Source organism: Plecotus auritus, assembly GCF_963455305.1.
Source record: "Plecotus auritus genome assembly, chromosome: 2".
In the NCBI taxonomy this organism is placed as follows: Eukaryota; Metazoa; Chordata; class Mammalia; order Chiroptera; family Vespertilionidae; genus Plecotus; species Plecotus auritus.
Window position 1 is genome coordinate 225,699,489 of NC_137771.1, and position 23,301 is coordinate 225,722,789.

Here is a 23,301-nt window from a genome sequence, read left to right on the forward strand (position 1 = left end):
ATTTGGGATACAAATTAAACAACTTAACATCTTTAACTGGCAGCCTCCATATAAAATAGTAGTTGTAGAAACATTCTACTCACTCATACAGAGTTGAACTTTTTTGCTTTGGGTTAATGTCCCACAGCTTCTTCTTACGGACAACATATTCATTGCTGTGCTGTCCATACAAAGCTTCGAATTCTTCTACGTCTTGCCGAAGGTGGTCAGGCACTACAAATGGGCCTGCGGAATTTGAATTGCGCCTGTTGATTAAAAAAACATTTTTGTGAATAATTGACCCAGTTTTAGGTGACCGAGAATACAGGGTTAGGCAAAAGTAGGTTTACAGTTGTTTGTATGAAAAATAATGCAATAATTAATAAATACGAGAATAAACTGTTTCATGTACTCACAACTATAAATCTACTTTTGCCTCATCAACATTAAATGAAAATAAACATAAAAGATAATAACATGTTATGTGGTATTATGATACAAAAAAATAAAAACCCGCTACCAAAGAATTTAATGCAGAGAAGTTACCTTCCACAATTACAGTTAAGAAGTAGATGCACCTGACTACTGAATAAGCACTTCAGATTACCCTACTTATTCTTGCTACCAAGAGCAAATTTTTTAAAACTCCCGGGCTTAAAAAATAAAAAGATTCAATGTTGCATTGATTGTAACTTGTTAAAGAGAAAAATGAAAAGTTTTATTATACCTGCTATTCATTTAAAGTGAAATTGAGACTCGTACTTAATAAAAAGATTTAAAAAAAGCGGGGGGGGGGGGATGATTTTAGCACTCTAAAAAGATGCAGTTTGAGTGTGGGCTCTACACCAGATTGCTGGGTTTAAATTCAGCTCTGCTGTTTACAAGCTCTGTGTCCTTGGGCACATCACGCATCGACACTGTGCATTAGTTGCCTTACATATAAAGTGAACAGAATAATAGTTATCTCCTAGGGTGAAAGAGTGAATTGAATGAGTTGTACTATATGGAAAGCTCTTAGAATACTGCCTGGTATATAAGTGTAATATAAGTATAGGCTATTATAATTTTAACTTAAAACAATTTCTCCATTTAAAGAATCCATGAAAATGACTGTGCAAAACAACTGTTATACAACCCCTTTAAGAAATGTAGAAAAAACCCCAAACTTTTTTTGTGTTTTTTTTAGCCCAGAAAAGAATGATATAAAAAGGTCACTGCTACTGACTAGTTTTATTTCTACTTATGTCTGTCTATTGGTTTCTTCAAAACTTAGCTTCAACAACCAGATGCTATTAAAAATCACTAACATTTAAAGTTAAACTATTACATCATATATATAACTTCCAAAAACATCTCCATTTCTCCTATTTTAGCAAATATACCAGTAATTATCAATAGAACATTTTCTTCAATTAACATTTTAAAGAACATTTTTTAGGATTGCCCCATAGTATCTTGCACAGAGTGGGTTCTCACATTTATCAAGTGAGTATCATCAGCCTTGTGATTTTATTTTTTTTACTAGAGGCCCGGTGCACGAGATTCGTGCACTTGGAGGGGGGGGGGTTCCCTCAGCCTGGACTGCACCCTCTCGCTCTCCATAGGGAGCGGGCCTAAGCCATCAGACGGACATCCTTAGCGCCGCCACGTAGGCGGGAGAGGCTCCCACCACTGCTGCTGCACTAGCCAGCCATGAGCCCGGCTTCTGGCTTAGTGGCGCTCCCCCTGAGGGAGCACAGCACCACCAGGGGACAGCTCCTGCATTGAGCATCTGCCCCCTGGTGGTCAGTGCATGTCATAGTGACTGGTCGTTCTGCTGTTCAGTCGATTTGCATATTAGCCTTTTATTACATAGGATAATGTCTTATTATGGGCAAGGCCTCTAATTCAATTTTTTTTAGGTAGTTAAAGGGAGGGGCAGAATTTTCACTTGAGCCTGAATCTAAAATTGCCCTTAGCTCAAAAATCTGCATACCACTGAGACACATCTTGGTGAGGCTCATTCTGAACCCCCACACTGTTCTGTTACGTGTATAAGTATTGGGAACCATCTTATCTCTTTAGTGAAAGGAACCTTTTGTTTTTTGTGTTTTTTTTTTTTTAATATATTTTATTGATTTTTTTACAGAGAGGAAGGGAGAGGGATAGAGAGTTAGAAACATCGATGAGAGAGAAACATCGATCAGCTGCCTCCTGCACACCCCCTACTGGGGATGTGCCCGCAACCAAGGTACATGCCCTTGACGGGAATCGAACCTGGGACCCTTGAATCTGCAGGCCGACGCTCTATCCACTGAGCCAAACCGGTCAGGGCGAAAGGAACCTTTTGTTATGTTACAATGACTAACTTTATCTCATGAGCTGTGTTTTGGCTTCAAGCCTGTATCCAGTATTCATGCAGCAACTTCACCTCTTCTGTTCAATATTTATCAGGCATATCTTTTATTTTATTTTCTCTAAATCTTTCTTGATTTTTATGTATTAGATAGGAATAGCCAATGGACACAGTCTGGCGAAGGCCTGGAAGGGGTTGGTGCAGGGTGGAGGAGATCAATGGGGGAAAAAACCCCCCAAAAAACCCAACTAAAACAAAGGGACATCTGTAATACTTTCAACAATAAAGATACATTTTAAATAAAGGAAAATATCTTAGTTGAAAAGTTTTATGTGAAATAATGTAAGTAATTGCTCTACACTGTACTTTATATTCTCAATTCCTCTCAGAGATATTAATTGACTCTATGTTCACTGACTCAGGACTGACTTCCGCCACACCGACCCAGCACTGACTGCCACAGAGGCTGTGATCAGACCCTGCTTTTCTCTCCGGGCCTGATCACAGCTCCCTCGGCAGTCAGTGCTGGGTTGCCAGGACTGACTTCCGCCACACCGACCTAGCACTGACTGCCACAGGGGCTGTGATCAGACCCTGCTTTTCTCTCCCGGCCTCTGTCCAGGCCTGATCGCAGCCCCCTCGGCAGTCAGTGCTGGGTCGATGTTCCCACAGCAACTGGCTTCCAGTGTTCAGTCGAGCCTTCAGTCATTTTGGACATTATGGACCCTGGCTCTTTATATATATAGATTGTCCTCACCTGAGGGTATGTTTTTTTAACTGGTTTTAGAGAGAAAGGGAGAGAAAAACATTGTTCAGTTGCCTCTCATACACACCCTGACCAGAGATCAAACCTGAAACCTTCATAGGTGCCATGGTTGGGAATCTAACCCACAACCTTCTAGTGTATGGGACAACATTCCAACCAATGGATTCACCCAGCCAGGGCAACCTTGTGATTTTAATGCAGTTTTCATAAATTTTCAACATTGACAAGTCATGCTATAAATTCAACCAAGATGGTCACATAAGGTTGTCGTCCTAGATACATATCTTTAGACAGAGAAGTTAGGGAAAGCACAAATGTAAAATACATTAAATTAACATCGCTTAAGTTAAAACACTTGAGTTAAAATGAAGCAAAAATTTAAAAACTGTACTTACTTATGGTCTTCACCTGAAGCGATAGTCTCATTATTAGGTGTTACTGAAGTTGTTCCAGACCCAACTAACATAGGCTGGTTTAAAAGACAGAAGAATGAAAATAATATTCTATCTTAAAACTACCATTAACACTGATGAATGCTTCCGTAAATATGCATGCAGATCGAAAATATATAAGACTTACCTAAATTGTCTTTTGAATAGGAACACATTAATAATAAAAGTTTCAACAACCATAAATAGGCCCAAATTAACATTTAGGTAGCTTACCACACTCCAAAAAATTGAAAATGAGTTCAAAATTCCCATTAGTTTTATTGACTGCTCTCATCCTCCTCTAATATTTGTTCACTGTTTCCACACCTGCCCCCAACATGACCCCTAAATACATGAGAGCTATGAAGAAGAGCCCCCTCATGACCTCATGGGTTTAGAGCTCGGCCTTGGGTGAGAGGAAGGAAGGGAGATTCTGTTTTAATGGTTAGGATTTACCACCTTTATTTTGAATGTTTTCGTTATTTATAAGAGGTATCATCTCCTCATACAAATGGTTAACACTAGGGCACAGGAAAGTTGAATAACTTGCCCAAGGTCACAGAGATAATAGAAACAGCAATAAAAATCACAATAATTGGTCAAGAGCCAAGCTATAAACTCAGGTCTAGCTGACCCCAAAGCTGTCTTGGTCACCCTGTTCTATAACCACCCAGACAAAATCCCACATTATGACAATTGTCTTTACTCAGAAATTTTCAGAAAATAAAAAGGACAATAAAAATAAAAGTCTCTTTTAAGAGTTACTTATATACTGCCAAAACCGGTTTGGCTCAGTGGATAGAGCGTCAGCCTGTGGACTGAAAGGTCCCAGGTTCGATTCCGGTCAAGGGCATGTAACTTGGTTGCGGGCACATCCCCAGTAGGGGGTGTGCAGGAGGCAGCTGATCGATGTTTCTCTCTCATCGATGTTTCTGACTATCTATCCCTCTTCCTTCCTCTCTGTAAAAAATCAATAAAATATATTTAAAAAAAAAAGTTACTTATATACAATATGAACCTTGAATTTATTCAAAATGTAGAAGACTGCCATATCTTTAAAGCCTAGAAAGTCATCTCAACAAAATACTTCAAAATATCCCAAGAACTGGTTAATTCTAATTTACATATTAAATTATTTTACATAAGAATTAACTCACAAAATACTCCATACCTTTAAATCTTTTGGCTTCTTTTTCTTGCCTTTGTTTTTTATCTTGGTAGAATTAAACTGAAAAATGGAGAGAAAAATCACTGAACACTCAAATAACAGCATTATGAAACTACCATATATTATACCATGATTTTGAGACTGGTCATAAGTTGAATTACATAAAATGTTTAACAAAAATAACACTATAGCGTGTCAGCCCTATTGTTATGATTTATAACAGAAATTAAGAAAAAGTTTAATGTTGCCTAATGTTGTAACTAAAATTCCATTGTTCCAACATTTTGAACACATTTTCAATAAGGTTCATATCAGACTTTTAAGGTAATTCCAGTTACACGCTAGTAGTATTTTAATGACTTTCCTTTCACTTAGGCAAACTGGACATGTGCACCTGACCAGGCCTGGGAGCACTGACAGTGCGTTCAGGAGAAGCGTAACTCTCACGGGGTATCTCAGCTGTGCCTGCCTATGCAGCTGGGCAATACCTGACAGAACGGATTAAGACAAAACTTCTAAGTACAGATGACTGGATACTAAAAAGTCAGTAAACAAGCAATTTTCTGTTTGAAAACTGCCACAACCTACTAAGGAAGACAACTCCGGCATTGTAATTTACACTCAATTTGGCAGCACTCAAAACAAAGTCCCTTTATTTTTCTTAAAGAGCAAACATGAAAATTTTCACAATTACAGGTAACTTTTCGTTTTTATGCCAGGAGATTATTCAAGAACTGCTTTCCTATTTCTAAGACTAACATTTATTAGCTGTGAAACTTTAAGGCGGTTGTCTAATGTAAGCCTCAGCGTTTGCTGACTTGCTCTGATTCCGAGGGGCAGATTGGGATTAACTTCCTAATGAAACAGTACATGTTACCAGAAGTCCTCCAGATTGGGTTCTGGAGTGCCACCTGGGATGGAACCACACTGGCCTGGGGCCTCCCCTTCCTCTGGCTAACACAAACCAGACACAACATTTGAAGTGATCGAATGACTTACTGGCACATCACCGCTGTCTTGCTTCCTCAGCACAGTGCAGCGGCTGTCTGCAGGAAGAGAGAGAGTTTTGTGCGTCAGCGAAGCATTAACATCGCCATATAATACACCAAAATGGGTGGGGAACCCTTCTCCTGCCAAGGGCCATTTGGATATTTATAACATCATTCATGGGCCATACCAAATTATCAACTTAAAAATTAGCTGCTGTATTTGTTCAAACATTCAATTAACTCATCCCTAATGCCTTGGCAGGGCCAGACCACATGATTACTCGGGTCTTGGCGGGCCAGACATTCCCCACCCTGCACTATAGCTTTAAAGAAAGCTACCCCAGGTACACTGACACAGACTATGCTCTTATGCCTCATTTGGCTTTGACACAAGTCTAGTTTAGGAGGCAAGGGTGAAATGGCTAACTAAATGGGAAACCAACTACAAAGAACCACAAAATTTCAATCCATTTCAGCATAATTTGAGTGCCTTCTAGGTGCCAAACTCTATGCCAGTTGTTGGGAATAGAGATGCACAAAATAGTCCCTGCCACCCACACGCCTATTTCTACAAAAAAGACAACCAGGCAGATGCCTGCCACCCGGTGTGCTAACTCCCACAATAAATACCCGGGAACAAAGCTGACAGAATAATGAAGTATTCGAGGGGAGAGGCCCCGAGGGATCATCAAGGGCTTTGGGGAGTAAGGGGCTTGACATGAACACGCAACGGGGTGGGATGAGGCTGGAGGAACTGGATGAGCAAAGACAGGAGGCAGGAAAGCACAGGGCAGGCTGGGGCACAGTAACTGGCGTGGTGTTGATTCAGAAGGCAGAAGGGCTGAGTGACGATGAGCCCAGATACATGATGTGAATTTAATCAGCCGGCAAAACTAAGCAAGTGGATCCCAAAGAGAATAGTTACAGATCGAAGAGATGTTCCTCAAGAGTCCCTGGAGGCAGCGCAGGAGGAAGATTTGGAGGGGGAGGGTCTAGGTATGGAGACCAGTTTGGAGGCTACTGACTTCTGCATGGAAAGACCACTGCGCTCCTGGCTAAGAAATGGGGATGGACAGGGAAGGACACATCCGAGATGAAGCTCATATGGATTGCTGACCAACTAGGTATGGAGTAACAGGGAAAAGGAAGAATCCAGACCAATTCCAATTTCTCTTAAAAACCAGATATACAACAATGTTACTGATCAGATAAATTCAGTAAGTGGGACATAAACGAGTTCAGCCACATTGCTCTCAAGGGACTTCTTGGCTTTCTACACAGAAATTCCAACAGGGAAAATGCACCCAGACCTCAGGAGGCAGGTTGGGGCTCCCAGCTTATCTTAATCTACAAGATCTGTGGACTTTTTAAACTTTAAAGAAATGTAAGTACTTCTAATGAAAGGAGACAAAACTGAAAATGTCAGGGTAAAGGTGAGAGGCAGAGCTATGGGACTTGAAAATCTGTTGGCCAGTCATTTGGCTGCTGGCTTCCAACTCTCTGGCTGAGAGCAGAGAAAGGGTTGCAGCCCGGTGGACTGTGCATTTTAGGTACAGAACACCAGAATCGGGACCATGCACACAGCGGGAACTGTCCTTTTTAGTTGTCCTGTCGTGTGACTCAAACATGCATCGGGTTGTGCAAGCTCAGTCCCGGGACAGCATTTTATCACCAGCAGCAAAGTGATGGAATAAATTCAGGCTGTCCCGTGGCCTGTCACTCCAGTCATGCAGAGTCCTGGAGAAATAAAACTACCTGTATGTGGGGTGTGCTCTTCACAAGAACCCACAGCAAAAGCAAGCCTCTGGTTCCTTATATGCATTTGAACTTGGTAACGTGACATTTTTGTACAGGGCCAGACTTTTAATGTACATTTTAAAACAAACAGCACGAAATTTCCAAGTCAATGCCTAACAATAAAGTCAACTTCTGATGATGGGAGAAAAGGGAGAGGCATTACCATAAGACATACATGTAGTAGCAAAAATAAGAAATTAATTAATTTAGAATCTAAAATGTTATAATTTAAGCAAAATGGGACCACACAGATCACTGGCTCCAAATTGTCTTATTTTAATGAAGAAGCTATGAATCAAGAGAAGCTAAAAACTGACTACCAGTTATCACATTCAGCCCTTACCCACACAGGTCCCTGATGGCCCGCCCTCCTCTCTAGGCCTGGAGGTCACTCTGTGCCATTCCACCTCCAGCTCGGACCTCACCCCCACACCAGGCTTTCCTCCTCCCGGGAGAATGCACGTGCTCACTCCTTCATCTGAACCCACTTATCCGGTCTTCTCTCACTGCGCTTTTACCCCCACATTATACGTATATTCATCTTATTCCCTTTCGGAGAGCCAAAGGTCCTGAGGGCAGGGAATAGCGTAAGCATTCCTGAATTCCTTGTTAACTCTTAGCATGGGCCTCAAAGCAGCGTAAAAACAAGCTTTTTAAGAAATGAGGGGAGAAGTGAGCCAGAGCCCACTATTCCTGACTCACAGTTCCCACTCCTCCCACGGCAGATGTGCATCTGTCTGCGTTAGCTTCTGCAAACATCACCCCCTGCGGCCATTTTCCTGACTGCTGCAGATCAAACCCATTTCCTAATAAATTCTGTCAACTTAACACGCAATCTCTGCCACAACACCGTCAAAATATCTAAGACGAGAACAGTGATCTGAATATGTCCACAACGCTGAGTTCCATAGGATAAAAAGGTTTGGACATGAAAAAAAGTACTATTCTTAATCACTGCCCTCCGCAAACACAGATCTCCCCCTAAGACCAGGGACAGTATAAACTGAAACTCCACCCACATACCCATGATATCGAAGAATTCGTCTAACGCGTTGTGCAAGGCCGGGAACTTGTCTCTGTGTTCTTCCAGCAGCCAAATCAGACAGCGGGCTTCCTTCGGCGATGCCAGCTCGCAGAAATAGTCAAGCTGCTTTCCTTCGATAGAGTTTAGTTTATGACCATACTTCTCATTCCAGAGAAAAGTCATGATGCTAAAATCAAGCTCCTTGAGAGATGCTCCATAACGAGAGAAAAAAGATTCTGTGGCATCTAAGCCTGTGATAAAAACAAAACCCAAATCAGACGGAGAACCACTTACTGTAAAATCACATTCACCTTCACATCTTGAAAATGGTTCCGTTACAGTTCGCTTACAATTGCAGTGAAGACATAAATACTTGAGAATAAACTTGTTTAAGCTATTATACATTTCAGAAACACCATTTAACATGGACATGCAAATTACAATAATTCGTATCTATTAGTTGAAAAGTGGGCCAAAGGCTTCTATTATTAGTTATTTTTATTAAACTTAGAAAAAGTAATTAAATTCCTTTAAAAATACAGCAATAACCTTTTCACTAATTCACAATGACTTTCATTCAACCAGTACAAACTAGTAAGATTTTATAATGCTTTACTACACATATTCCACAGTAACAAAACATCAGTTATATACACAAACAAGTAATATTCCCAAACACCCTTTAAAACAGGAAATGGTTAGATAATAACTCTGCCTGCAGCCGCCTTCCCCAGTGCCTGCTTGAGGGCCTTAGGCAAAGAGACTGGTTGGGCCTTCCTCAACCAAACCAGGAAAACCAGGAGAGAGGAAGTTTTATAATCCTGTGGTAGATTTGCCTTAGGTGATCCTAAGCAATTCTTCCATCTATTCTTCCCTCTAACTTTTCCATTAAGGTAGTGGTTCTCAACCTTCCTAATGCCGCGACCCTTTAAATACAGTCCCTCATGTTGTGGTGACCCCCAACCATAACATTACTTTCGTTGCTACTTCATAACTGTAATTTTGCTACTATTTTCAATCGTAATGGAAATATCTGTGTTTTCTGATGGTCTTAGGCTCTACAGCAGCGGTCACGACCCACAGGATGAGAACCGCTAGCAGGGTCGCCTAAGACCATCGGAAAACAGGGCATGACAGGGGGTGCTATGTACCCACGGCTGGGCCCAGAATTTACAGTTCTTACATTTTACACGTTTACAAATGTTTAGCATAATACGGGACTGGATTTTCTGAGCTTTTTTGTGTTTATACCTTTTGAAAGTGTATATTATAACCTTTGTGTAAAATAAGCTATAAATTGTGAGTTGGAAAAATAGTATTTTTAACTTTATCCATTTGTAGCCCTACTTAAAAAAAAAATCACAAATAATGACAGGAAAACAAAAAAGACTTGGAGGCCCACATGCATCCTTTCTACTAAACTGCATCTCTAAAGTAAGTGACATACCAAAGCTATTGAGTTTCTGGATCCAAGTGGCTAACTTCGGCTCCACTTCTTTAAGCTCACTCAAAACGTGCAGGAACACCCTTGTTTTGACTCTGTTCTTTTCCTGAATCAAGTGACGAATGACATAGTCCACCGCTTCGCTTAGGAAATTTCTGCTGGAAAAGCAGGTGGTGTAGTCTTCTGTGCTCAAAACCTTCCAGGAGAGCAGCTCTTTGAGGAGCTTGGACGCGTCCAGCACCCCAGACTTGATCTTGTCGGCGTACTGCTTGATGCACTGCAAGATCCTGTCGTCCAGGAACTGGCAGCTCTCAGCACGGGCTACAGTTTCTGAGGATAAACCACAGCGGCCAGTTACAGTGAGAAACCGGACCAACCTGCAGAGACCGGAACTTGGAGAGGAATGCGGTAACCTCACAGAGCAACGTGAACATGGCGCAGATGGAGTCTTGATGTCGTTTTAAATAAACAACTCAAGAAATTTTTAAATTAGGAATATAAATACAGGGTGGGGCAAAAGTACGTTTATAGTTGTTCATATAGAAAATAATACAATAATTAATAAATAATAATAAAAGAATAAACTGTTTCACTCAGTCACAAGTGTACGTTTTTTGCTCCACCCTATATTTAACAATGCCTTTGAAAAAATATAGTTCACGTTCAACAAAACACAGCAAAAGTACCTTATCTCATTCACTCTGAACCACTCATGTAACATCTAAAATTTGAGTCCCTCTAAAATAAAGTTACTTCCCTCAACCATCCTAACCCAACTTTATCAACTACCTAAAATTATAAATTTTATATTCAATATAACATCGTTATATCCAATAAACATGTTTAGTCATTAAGAATACCAAGGGGTTTTTTTGGAGTTAAAGGGATCATTTATTCAGTTACAAATTCAATTAATATTTGGTAGATTTTATTACATTATTCATCTTATTGTTGGATCCTAAATTGCAGACCTGTGGACTCACTGACTACTAGTGGGAAAATATCTCAGAAGTTCATCGTCCTGCCCACTCATCTTCCTACAGGATGGCCATGTAGCCTCCTGAAGCACCCAAAGTTAAAATACCAACGTTCACTGAAAACCTTTTCAGTAAGAAAGATCATTTTGGTTGATTTGTGAAACATTAATGGAATACTAGATGAACAGTAAGACAGCAAGAGGAAATATTTATTTTATAGATGGCCATCGCAGAAAATGAGAATAACTTACTTCAAATCATCTGGAAGTATACATACAGACCAATATGTCCACAGAAACAGTGAAATTACCAGGTACGTTCCCGTTCTTCAGGGAATGATGACAAGATGAACATAAAACAAAAAGGCTGTACTAGGCAATCTCTGTGGTACCTTTTACAAACAGCTTCATTTGAACTCAGCATTGTTTCAGATAATTAGTAGTGACTTCATAGTTCACACTTTTAGAACCTAAATCCACATAGTGGAGTCCACAGACCGTTGACAAACATTATCTCCCCCTTCAGTTCAGCAATGAGTAAACGTACGGTCTGCCCCAGGTTGGTGGCAGGTCGTGTTTTGAATCCCTGTGTACCGCTTCCAAAATCAGGGCCCTGTGTACCATCCGCACCCATGACAGTATTAAAATATCAACTGAAACCTAAATTTCAATTCAGTAACAGTTAACCTAAGTCCCAGTAAGGTGAGTATTCACATTTATAGTCTAAGTGAGAATACATAATTGTCATTATGCCTTGGACTCCAGCATACCTTTCTGCTCTTCCGTTTTAGGTGGATTACTTTCCCTTAAGTCCTCTTCCATTCTTTCTTGTGCTAATTTTTTTGCTTCCTGTTTTTGGATCTTTCTCTTCAGTTTTTTGTCTTCTTTCAATCTTAGCTTCTCTAGGCTGATAAATATTTACAATTAGTGATAATTCACCTGTTACAAACGCAACTATTTTCCTTTGGCTGCTATAGAAAGCATTCTCTAAGCAGTAAGTTAGGAGTGTTCCTTTCTAGTCAGGGCTCAGTCTGCATCTGCTGTTCAATATCAAAAGCTGTTGACACGTGGTCAATGCAGTCAAACTAACGGTACTTGTTTCATGAAAACAAGGGCCTCGGGACTGAGTGACTTAATTAAGGATGGCACGTATAGATGGTACAGATATTATTTCCATGTTTATAAGTTACTGCTTAAGGTGAATAGGAAGAATAAAAATTACTCTGCAAGATAATACATGTACACACTTATTTCAAAAAAAGATCCCACAGTAAACTATTATTTTCACATCCCAATAATGGCCCACAACTACAGAATTTGGTTAATATGGTTACAATGAATTCTCTTCAACAAATAAGTCTGTTCCTCTTTTCTTTTGCTTTTTCTTGATCATCAATGATGAAAAAAATCACTTATTAGAATGGAAAACAAGAGGCAGGACCAAAAAGAAAAGCAAAAAACAATGAAATTATTTGATCTGAACAAGAGGATACAAAGAAGGAAATAATTTTGACAGTACATTGAGTATTTCAGTGTGAGAAATAAGTCACTGGTCCAAAATGTTTGCTGAAGAGAGATAACAAGAAACTACGCTTTTGGAATTAAAGTTTAAACAACTGAGAGCTAAGTATACAATTTTTATCTAACTGCTAAATCTATTAATCAAACGTAATTTCACAACATCAAATGTCATAATTTTACTTGTAAATTCAACCACTAAATAAGGCTATGATTCAAGTTTCAGTATTTAACCATTCCAGGCTAGTTCTCTTTAAATTTTAAATATCCATAAAAAGCATTTAAAAACCACTTAATTGGACATGTGTGCATAGCCAATTCAAAAACAGCATAATTTAGAAATCTGTACATAATAGAATTATATTGTAAAGGACATCATGAAGCTAGTGATGGATTGTTAAAAATCTTACCTAGAACATTTCTGTTTCAGAATAGGTTTTGAAGGAACCTTCTTTTCTTTTACGACTTTGTGTTCAAACTTTAAATAAAACAAAGATACCAGAAATTTGTCTCATACTCTTAGGACATAAAGCACAAAACCACAAGAAACAAGCATTTCAGAAACACACACAGTCAACGGTCAGTTTGGCAGAGAACAGTGATGATGCTCTGACCCAGACAAAAGCCCAGAAAACTTTAGTAAAATAACGTATTGAAAAGAGAAACAAGAGAGTACACACACTTTAGCAAGAAATGTTTTTTAAATTAAAAGTAAGCAGAGATCAAATAAACTACAAATCTACATACACAAAACCCTAATATGCAAATAGACCGAATGGTGGAACAACTGAACAACTGGTCGTTATGACGTGCGCTGACCACCAGGGGGCGTATGCGGAACATGGCAGGCATTGGCTGCGGTGGGATGGAGGAGCAGGTGAGCAGGGGTGCCAGACCAAAGCGGGGCACCAGTCGCTGTCATCGGGGAGAGCCTCTGGTGGTTACTGAAAATTCTTTGCTCCCGTGTGCCACAATTCCGCTGGGCGCTGGCACCCAAAGCTGGCCCTGATCACCCCTGAGGCCTTCTCCACACCCCCCTGCTCCTGAGGGGCGATCAGGGCAGCAGCGCCTGCTTGCACCCACTGCTGGCGTCGGCGCCGTCAGCGCATGGGAGCGGCGGCAGCGGGAGGGGCCTAGCGGGGGTGCGGAAGATGGGTCAAGACCTGCCCCTGTGCCCACCACAGCCTCGTGGCCCACAGTTGCTTTCAAGGTGCACGAATTCGTGCACTGGGCCCCTAGTATCATTATAACAACCTACTCCTGCCACCTCCATATAGACCAGGTAAAGGTAATCCCTCAAGACACTCCTCTCCCTAAGTACCCTCACCCCTCAAATACCCAGAAGTTTACCGGGAATAATGAAAACAAGGTTATAAAAAGAGTGACAACAGTAAAACTAAACTCTAAAAGCCTCCTTTTCCTGTTAGGAAATAAAAGAATGTGAGAATCCTTTACTGCAAAGAAGCATTCTCACATCCTAATCGTTCGTATATTGTCTGAAATTAAGTAACTGTTTCCTGGAAAAGACAAAATCCAAATCATACAACTTCCATAAATTTAAATCATGCTTTAGTATTCTCATTGTCAACCTAATAAGATTTCCCCTTAATTACTTACTTCACATTTAACTTGACCACCACTGCTGAAGATGATAATCTTAGAAATAATACCTTCACAGTCAGGGGTAAGACAAATTCCTTGTAGAAAATCCTATTTGATTAAAAAAAAAAAGAGTGCTGTGTATCAGAATAAATCTAAACATGTATACTATTATAACCACCAGGAATAGTTAAAATAGCATCAAAAACCTCCTCCAGGGTGCACTGAAAGTCCCTGCTCATTGCCGTGGGACCTGCAGAGCCTCCCTGCAGAAGGAATGACCTGCTTGGTCAATGCAAGGAGAGCTGACAGGACATACACCAAGCATATCCCAGCAAAAGCTTAAGAAATGCTGAATGCACTGGCCCTTGATCTTTATCCTCTGTCACAAGAACATGTACCAGGGAACTTCGATTCAGACACAAAAACACAGCCACAGTGCCCAGCCGGCGTGGATCAGTGGTTGAGTGTCGACCTATGAACCAGGAAGTTATGGTTTGATTCCCAGTGAGGGCACATGTCGGGATTGTGGGCTCCATCACCAGTGTGGGGTGTGAAGGAGGCAGCCTATCAATGATTCTCTCTCATCACTGATGTTTCTCTCTCTTTCTCCCTCTCTCTGAAATCATTAAAAACATATTAAAAAAACAAAACACCCAATCTTATTAGTCTTACCTTGTCAATTTTATCATTAAAGGTTGTTGTTTTTAACTTCTTCCAACAGTTCATGTGAAATTCTATTTTGCAGTACTGGCAACAGCTGATTCGTATAAAACCCTGGAGGGATTAAAAAAATGTTTAATTCACATTTTAAAGGTGCCGTCTCTCACACACATATACTTCCCCCCTCTCTCTAACTCACACACATATTAAGATAAAGAGAGAGCTGTTTGCATTCACCTGGTAGACACAATTAAATACCACTTTTCCTCATGGGGGAGCATATTACTTCTGTACCCCAGAATGCCTAGTGCCAGAGGTACATGCTTGACTGACATATTCCCTTTCATAGCTTACAGCTGCTTTATTCTTTACAATGTGTAAAATATTTTATAAATAATATTCCATCTCAGCTCTAATCAGGGACAGTTGGCACAATGGGCAGCTTATTATCTTCTTGAATAAACTAAGGCCCAGTAGCTTATTCACTCAATTATGTGCCAAACTTGATCTCAAATTTATGTTTCTGAGAGTCAATTCAGAGATCAACAATGGCCTTTAGATTATTGGAGTCCAATTTTGCAAGAGGTAGAATTGCAACAAATCAGAGGTAATAACCTCGTTTTGTTTCCTGTGCTCCTAGGAACAGGCAGTTGATGGCACAGGGCTAGACAGGGGAAACGGAATTAGCCAGCCGGCCCTCAGTGTTAATTTCAGTGGCTCTGGGTTCCCATGTGAGAGGATGCAGACCTAAAGAAGTCAAGGGGGAGGGGTGGACAACGGGACATAAACTGCTGGCATCCCGGAGAACTTGGTGCCTCCAATTACAGGACTGGTTCTAAATTCATTGTGAGGCACAACTGTGCAAGTTAATGTCCCAGTGCACAGTCATGACTTACCTTAAAGTCTGGATCTGTGATGTATATCTGGATTTTGGAATATCCATGGCACTTCTGATAGCAACAAACAGCATCTGGCACTGGAGGGAACCTGCATTCTTCAATAAATTTCTCTAAGAGCATCTAAAACAAAAAAGATTCTGTTACAACACTCTTTCGTCAATCAAAATGCATGTGATTTCAATAACCTCTTGCTGTCAAAATATTTTCGTCCTAGAAATGACTAAATGTTTAGCCAAGAACAAACTACATACCACCTTTTAATGGAGGCTGATACAGAGACATATCCATAGAAAATGATGGAATGGGGGGGTGGAGGGGGAGGGCAAGAACTAAAAAAAGGTTTTCAGAATTTCAGTCAGAATCAAAATCTTATCCTGTTGTAACCATCAAGCCTCACTGTATAACATATAACTCTTAGAAATCTCCTTCAATCATACGGTTGAACGTATGCTTCCCGAGGGAGTCCTAATGTAAACCCCCTTAGGACGCTCCTCTTCTCCTGATCCCAAGGGCGCTTCACCTGGGATCCTAGCACCTCACCTCCTCCCGGAGCCCTGAGAATGACCCCACTGCTCCTGAACCTTTGTTATCAATAGTTCCCATGCCTCCATCCCAATCTAGTTTAAAGAGGAAAACCCAATAATCCTTTGTTTTACAATTTTTTTAATAGCAGCTTCGGGTAAGATATCATTCACATACCATACAATTCACATATTTAAAGTGTGTTTTTAGTACATTCACAGGGTTGTACGACCATCACCTCAGTCTAAATGTACAACATTTTCATCACCCAACAAGAAACCCCATCCCCATTAGCAACCCCTCCCCATTTCCTTCAATCCCTAGCTCCTCCCAACCACTAATCTACTTCCTGTTTCTATGTACATTTGCCTGTTCTGGAGATCCAATATAATAAAACCCTAATATACAAATTGACCAAACGGTGGAATGACCGGTCGCTATGACATGCACTGACCACCAGGGGGCAGCTTCTGTGTTGAGCGTCTGCCACCTGGTGGTCAGTGCACTCCCACAGGGGGAGCGCCGCTCAGCCAGAAGGTGGGCTCATGGCTGATGAGAGTAGCAGCAGTGGTGGGAACCTCTCCCGCCTCTGCGGCAGCGCTAAGGATCCCTTGGGAAATGTCCGACTGCCAGCTTAGGCCCACTCCCCAGAGCCGGAAATACCCCGGGGGTCCCGGACTGCGAGAGGGTACAGGCCGGGCTGAGGGACACCCCCCAGCACACGAATGTCATGCACCGGGCCTCCAGTTTCATATAAATGGAATCCTACAATCTGTGGCCTTTGTGTCTGGCTTCTTTCCCTTAGCATAATGTTTTTGAGGTTGGTTCATGTTGTAGCATGTGAGTACTTCATTCCTTTGTATGGGCTGAATAACATTCAATTGTATAGACTGTATTTTATTTAACTATTCATCCGTTGGACACTTTTTCCTCCTGTGAATAATGTTGCTATGAACATCCACATACAAGTTTTTGTGAAAACATGTGTTATCTCTACTGCTAGGTCACAGGATAATCATTCTTTAACCCATGAGGAAGTGCCAGACTACTTTCTCAAAGCAACAGCACCGTTCTAATGCCCACACCAACGCAGGAGGGTTCTGACTTCTCCACATCCTTGTCCACACTCATTCTTAGCTGCCTTCTGAGGATAACCATCCCAATGGGTGTGAAGTCATATCTCACTATGGTTTTAATGTGTGTTTCTCTGGTAGCTAATGTTGTTGAACACTATTCACGTGCTTATTGGCTATTTGTATAACTTCTTGATAGATATGTCTATTCACATCCTTGGGCTATTTTTTAATTAGATTAGTTGTCTTTCTATCATTGAGTTGTGAGAGTTGACCCCTAGGCTTTGAAAAGCTTTGGTCAGCCCTAACCGGTTTGGCTCAGTGGATAGAGCATCAGCCTGTGGACTCAAGGGTCCCAGGTTCGATTCCGGTCAAGGGCATGTACCTTGGTTGCGGGCACATCCCCAGTGGGGGGTGTGCAGGAGGCAGCTGGTCGATGTTTCTCTCTCATCGATGTTTCTAACTCTCTATCCCTCTCCCTTCCTCTCTGTAAAAAATCAATAAAATACATTTAAAAAAAAAAAAAAAGAAAAGAAAAGCTTTGGTCAAAAGCCAGTTCTTAGTACATGACCAAGTTCCCCACAACCAAAGGCCTATCCTAGTCAATTTACACATAATTTAGTCTCTCAAAAGCTAGCAAAGCATCCTCTGCTTCTGGATTTGAGACTAAATTTATGCTTTCTGAGTCTTCAAGTACCCCTCAGTAACCACAGTAACTATGATGAAACAGCAATGCTACAACTTTCCGAAGGACTGCATCCCTTAAGAATGCACACTGAAGTCAGAACACCTGGATTCAAGTCCAGCTCCACCATTTCCCGGCTGTTTAATCTTGAGCTCATTACCTACCTCTCCACACTTAATCTTCCCCCTCCATAAAATGGGGATAAATCATAGTACTCATCTGTAGGACTGTTGTGAGGACTGAAGGTAATGAAATGTGGTAGGTGTGTGACTGGCAATAGAAAACATTTAGTAAATGTTAGTACTTCTCACTAGTCCTTAAAGGGGAAGCTCCTGTCGGGGAGCTGAGGCCAGAATGCTGTCTCCTTGCTTTCTGACACCTGAGCCAGCCAGTGAAGGTGGGCTTTTGCAGTTGGTAAGATGCTCTCTGCAGAAAGAAAGCGTTACCTTTATTTTCCCCGGCCGAGTCTCTTCAATAACCACATTACTTGTGGGCCAAGTTAGCACTCCAGGGAGTCGACAAATCAGGGTTCTTGCTTTCTCAAAGTGATTAAGAGCTTCTAGAAACCTAGTCATAATAATGAAGAAAAAAGGTATTAAAGGTGTTACATGAATTTTCAGTCCCACAACAAAAGTCAGAGATTTCAAGATAACTAGTAAGAGTATATTTGAGCCTGGCCAGCGTGACTCAGTGGTTGAGTGTCGATTTATGAACCAAGAGGTCATGGTTCAATTTCGGGTCAGAGCACATACGAATTAATCCCCAGTGGGGGGCATGCAGGAGGCAGCCAATCGATGATTCTCTCTCATCATTGATGTTTCTCTCTCTTGCCCTCTCCCTTTCTTTCTGAAATCGATAAAAAAATATATATATATATAAAAAGAATACATTTGATAAATCACTGCATAGATATAGTACTATAAATATAGAAATTTTTTTAAAAAAATTTTTACTTTATTAGGACATCTACTAACCTGTTTTTTTTCAAGTATACTTTTCCAATTCCACAGTAGGCCAAGCAATCAAGGCCCTCATTGGGGTAGTGTTCAATCATCCTCTTAAATTGGTTTTCAGCTTCAGATAATTCCTTCAAAGGCAGTGAGAACAATAATCACACACAAAAGAAATGCTGGAAGTGATTTTACCTGAAGGCTGATTCTTTTTGTGTAAGATTAAAAACAACTATCTGCCCAAAACTTCTTTGGCAAAATTACACCTCACAGATTTCATTTGCTTAGCCATTTATAAATTGTGACCATATGTACGATACTCACACCCAAAGTGATTCAGCTCCAGAATGAAAAGCTGGCACTGAACACATCAAATCACCAACCAGATGAGCATTTACACCCACACACAGAGGCCCGTGGTGCTGGCCGACACCACATGGTGTGACTTCACGGTAAAAAGAATGATGTACACAATGACACCGTGCATATATCCTGGTTGAGTGCTGTCTCCTTGGGGGCACAGCATGCCAATGATGTTGCTACATGCTTTGTGGCATCGGGCAGATAAATGCTCAACCTTAAAACCAGCCCTTTAGTAACAGCTTCACAGACAGAAGTGTTTTCTTTTGAATATTCTCAACCGTGGAAACCTCTGCTTTACATGAATTTTGTTTTGAAAAAAATCCAAAGACACTTAGCTCCAGGCAACACTGCTAACCCCATTGTGGGTGAAAAAAGAAATGTCACCACAAAATGGAGTTCTAGAAGCTTTGAGGCCAGTTCCAAAGGAGGCTTTGTAAACATGTCTTAAGCATGGGCTGTACTGGAGTAAGTATATCGCTTCCTTCTGGCTGGGGCTACTCTGAATAATGAAATTCTTTTAAAGGTTCAAGTTTTATCACATTGTTTTATTTCTGTGGTCAGTCTCACTACTTCAAAGCAAACTACAAATGTAATAAACTATCTCTTCAATTCCAAAAAAGCAAAAATAAAATATTTATTATTGCTCTGCCAAGAATAAAAGAATTGAGATCATGAACTTTGTCTCCAACAATCTAACAAATGGACAGGTCTTAATGGAAGATATTCACCTGTCACCTCCAGAACAAGGAAGAAGCAGGTCATTAGGAAAATGAACTGCAGGCACTGCGGGCCACGGGGAGAGTGAACATAAAGAAGGACTTGCTCCTCATTAGGTAGCAATTAGAGTTAAGCCTTCATCCAGCCAAGGAAGTTAGGAGCCCATGTTGGTAGCAAAAGTATATTACACCTGAGATAATTCTAGAGCCATTTCAATCTTTATAAAAAAACCAGAAACGCAAAACTATGGAAAACCCAGTATAACTATGTGGTTATGGAAAGACTATAATCTGGAAAATAAAAAATATCCAAGTACTCACCACCCAGAACAAAATATACTGTACTGTCATTTTTACTTTATTAAAAAAAAAATAAAACAAAGTTGAACTCTCTTTCCTAACTTCCCCAGGCCCGCTCCTTTCCTCCATAACTAAATGCAACCATTATCTTAAATTGGATGTAGGGCTAGTTCATGTTTGTAACCTTTACAAGATGCACAGACAGCCCTAGGTAATGTACACTCTTATGATGTTTGTTTTCCAAATAGTACGGTAGTGGTATCACGATGTTTATGTTCTCCAACTTGCCTTTATCCCTCAGCATGTTTCTGAAATCTATCATTATGTCCTTTACTTTTCATACAAAAAGTAGATCTCTGCTGGCTATCTGACAGCTTTTTTCTAATGAGAACACAAAATAAAATTTCTTTTAAAAAAAAATAACACAAACTAAATTAAACTTAGGCATTTCAGAAAAAATCATCAAGAAAGTATGCAGATGGAAATAAGCCCATATGGGAAAGCAACTGTGTTTACATATCTCCTAAAATCAATGACATATTTAAGTTATTATTTCTGTTACAAATCTTACCTCAGGCTGTCCTATTCCAAGGAGAGAAATAGCAAGTCCGTAGACCACTAAGACATAGTTAATCATGGCCAGGTTCAATTGCTGTCAATAAAAATGTTTCAGTTAAAAATCTGAAGATAATTCTGCCCAATTTGCATCATACCAACCTGTTAGCCACAACAGAAAAAAAGTGTAATAAAATCTCACTAATCACTATGATTGAGATAAAGGTCAAACTGAATTAGAAAATATATTTTGCAAAAATCTACTGCTATCAAGTATTTAAAACACAGACTCACTGTCTCAGAGTTCCTTGAAGGCGTGGTTCATAACAGATTAGCGGAACAGAAGTTACTCTCTGTTGAATGTTCGTGGGCACATTTATTTGCTGCCTTACAAACTTGCATGAAGTATTTGCCTAGCTATTCCTTTCTGTCTGAATGAAAAGATGTGACTAAATCTGGTCCAAAACCTTGCTTTCGTGGTTTCTCCAGAGAGAAGGCCAGGAGGCCTAAGGGACACCAACTGGAGAGCAAGGAGGGAGTCGCCCGGTGAGCGCAGGCATGAAGGCCGGGTCAGCGCGCACCCTGCTCCTCACGCCCGACCCGACCGGAGGAGACTCAGGCTGTCTCCGCGGGGCAGAAGGTCACTGGTAACAGTGCGGTGAGAGCCCTGGTTCTCCTCCACATGCATCTGCAGCCATCAGCACTGCTGACGAGTTAGGAGACGGCAATCCTACCTTTACTTTCTGCGGATCTAGGCCGTTGAGCAGCTCCGAGAAGGACTGGGCCGCGCTGCGGCACCGCTGCTCCAGCAGAGCTGTGTAACCGTCCTGGATCAAGCTCCGCAGCATTTTCATTATGTTAGCAAAGTCCTGCCAAACAGAACAAGAAACAAATTGTTACCTTTGGGAAGCAACAATTCCACAGTATCGATCGCTACTTTAATCCCTGGTTAACGTAATTGAAAAGTTACAGTTTCTAAATTAATAATAGTTTGGTTTCTTAGCAATCTCCTATTAAATAACATGTCCACAAATAAAAGTCTAAAAAACAAATCTTAGAGATGTACATGGTTAGACTTAGCTCTTGTGAAAAGTGGTTTGTTCCCAGAGTTTGCTTTTTCCTTGGGAAAAGCCTTTTTCGTACCTGGTGTGCAGCTCTGGAAGATTTAGAGAACTGTTTCTCCAAGAGGTTTTTCAAATCTGCTGGTAAATTCCCTTGTGAACTACAACTGAAAGAGAAGAGTGTTGTGTTGAATTATTTAAAATAAAACAGTCTGCTAGATAAAGAAAAAATACTTTTACTGAAGGTCATTTTAAACACTGAGTAAAATAAGTCACAAGCTCCTGAACTGAAATATTACTATGATGCCATTTCTCCTCAGATTAATCTCTAAATCCAATGAAATCTCAATAAAAATCCCTGTGAAATTACAAGTGGAGAGAGGCCAGATAAATTAATTATGATGATATGGAAAAAAGAGCTTTGGAAAAAGAGCTTTTGAAAAAAGAAACAAATTAAGGAGGATTTGTGTGCTGATTATCCACAGTTATTACAAATCTACGGTTATCTATGACAACATAGCCCCGAAACAAGAAATGTGCCCCATAGATGTTGCACAGATGCTCCTCTCATGGGAAATCTAATGAGAGATAGAACCTTTCAGAAAGCCTGGACCCAGTGCTGGTGAGGGGAGGAAAGATTCGGTTCTCTGTCTGTCTTCTGACACCACGTCTAACACCAGATGTGTGTGTTTTTTGATACCAGATGCCTATCATTTTTAACACCAATTCTCCACACCAACTGAGTGTCTAACAATTCCATTCAATTTTTACATTAATTCTGGAATCAATGCAGGTGCCCTCACTTCAGACCAGCCACACCGGGGTGCTAAGGCTACCCACAATTCTGGCGAGCCAACTACAAATTCAGGGGTTCCTGTGACCCCAGTTCAGATTCAACAATTCCCTAGAATGACTCATAGAACTCATGAAAGCATTATATTTACTGTTTACCAGTTTATTATGAAGGTTGTAACTCAGGAAAAGTCCAATGAAAGAAACACACGGGAAGGGAGCTGGGTAGCGGGGGGTGATGGATAGCTTTCATGCTGTCCCAGAGTGGACCACCTACCCAGCACCTCCATGTCCTCACCCACCCAGAAGCTCCCCGAAAAGAGATTTTTATCATGTTTCATTACACAGGCACAAAGGATTAAGTTGCTGGCCATTGGTGAATGACCTAATTCCTAGCCCCCTTCCTGAATTTCTCAGATACCAGGGGGTGGGGCTGAAAGGTCTCTTCCTAGTGACCAGTCCCAATTCTGAAGGTAGAGCCCCAGCCTTGAGACACCTCATTAATATAAACTCAGGTAGGGTGGAAAGGGGCTTGTTTCAGGAAACTCCAAGGGAGCTCTGTGCCAGGGACCAGGGACAGAGATCAAATATACCTTTTACTATACTGCACCCTCTCACAGCTCAGTAAGAGTGTAAAAGTGCCAGATAAATTAATTTTCTGGGAGGACAATTTGACAATATCTATCAAAGTGAAAT

At 40.8% G+C, this 23,301-nt stretch overlaps 1 protein-coding gene across 8 annotated transcripts in view; it reads right to left on the reverse strand.

The window, feature by feature from the left end:
* The window catches only part of TTC3 (tetratricopeptide repeat domain 3), a gene marked incomplete at its 5' end in the record, with an annotated part of 99,474 nt that overhangs the window by 30,951 nt on the left and 45,222 nt on the right, over positions 1 to 23,301 (reverse strand). For all 8 annotated transcript variants that reach the window (XM_080654941.1, XM_080654940.1, XM_080654935.1 and 5 more), the window contains 16 exons: positions 84 to 245; positions 3,476 to 3,549; positions 4,683 to 4,739; positions 5,679 to 5,725; positions 8,489 to 8,740; positions 9,937 to 10,263; positions 11,680 to 11,816; positions 12,838 to 12,905; positions 14,045 to 14,137; positions 14,702 to 14,803; positions 15,586 to 15,708; positions 18,315 to 18,435; positions 18,843 to 18,955; positions 20,769 to 20,849; positions 21,487 to 21,621; positions 21,896 to 21,980. In XM_080654941.1, coding sequence (XP_080511067.1) covers positions 84 to 245; positions 3,476 to 3,549; positions 4,683 to 4,739; positions 5,679 to 5,725; positions 8,489 to 8,740; positions 9,937 to 10,263; positions 11,680 to 11,816; positions 12,838 to 12,905; positions 14,045 to 14,137; positions 14,702 to 14,803; positions 15,586 to 15,708; positions 18,315 to 18,435; positions 18,843 to 18,955; positions 20,769 to 20,849; positions 21,487 to 21,621; positions 21,896 to 21,980 — 1,977 coding nt within the window. The remainder of the gene's footprint in view (positions 1 to 83; positions 246 to 3,475; positions 3,550 to 4,682; positions 4,740 to 5,678; positions 5,726 to 8,488; positions 8,741 to 9,936; positions 10,264 to 11,679; positions 11,817 to 12,837; positions 12,906 to 14,044; positions 14,138 to 14,701; positions 14,804 to 15,585; positions 15,709 to 18,314; positions 18,436 to 18,842; positions 18,956 to 20,768; positions 20,850 to 21,486; positions 21,622 to 21,895; positions 21,981 to 23,301) is intronic.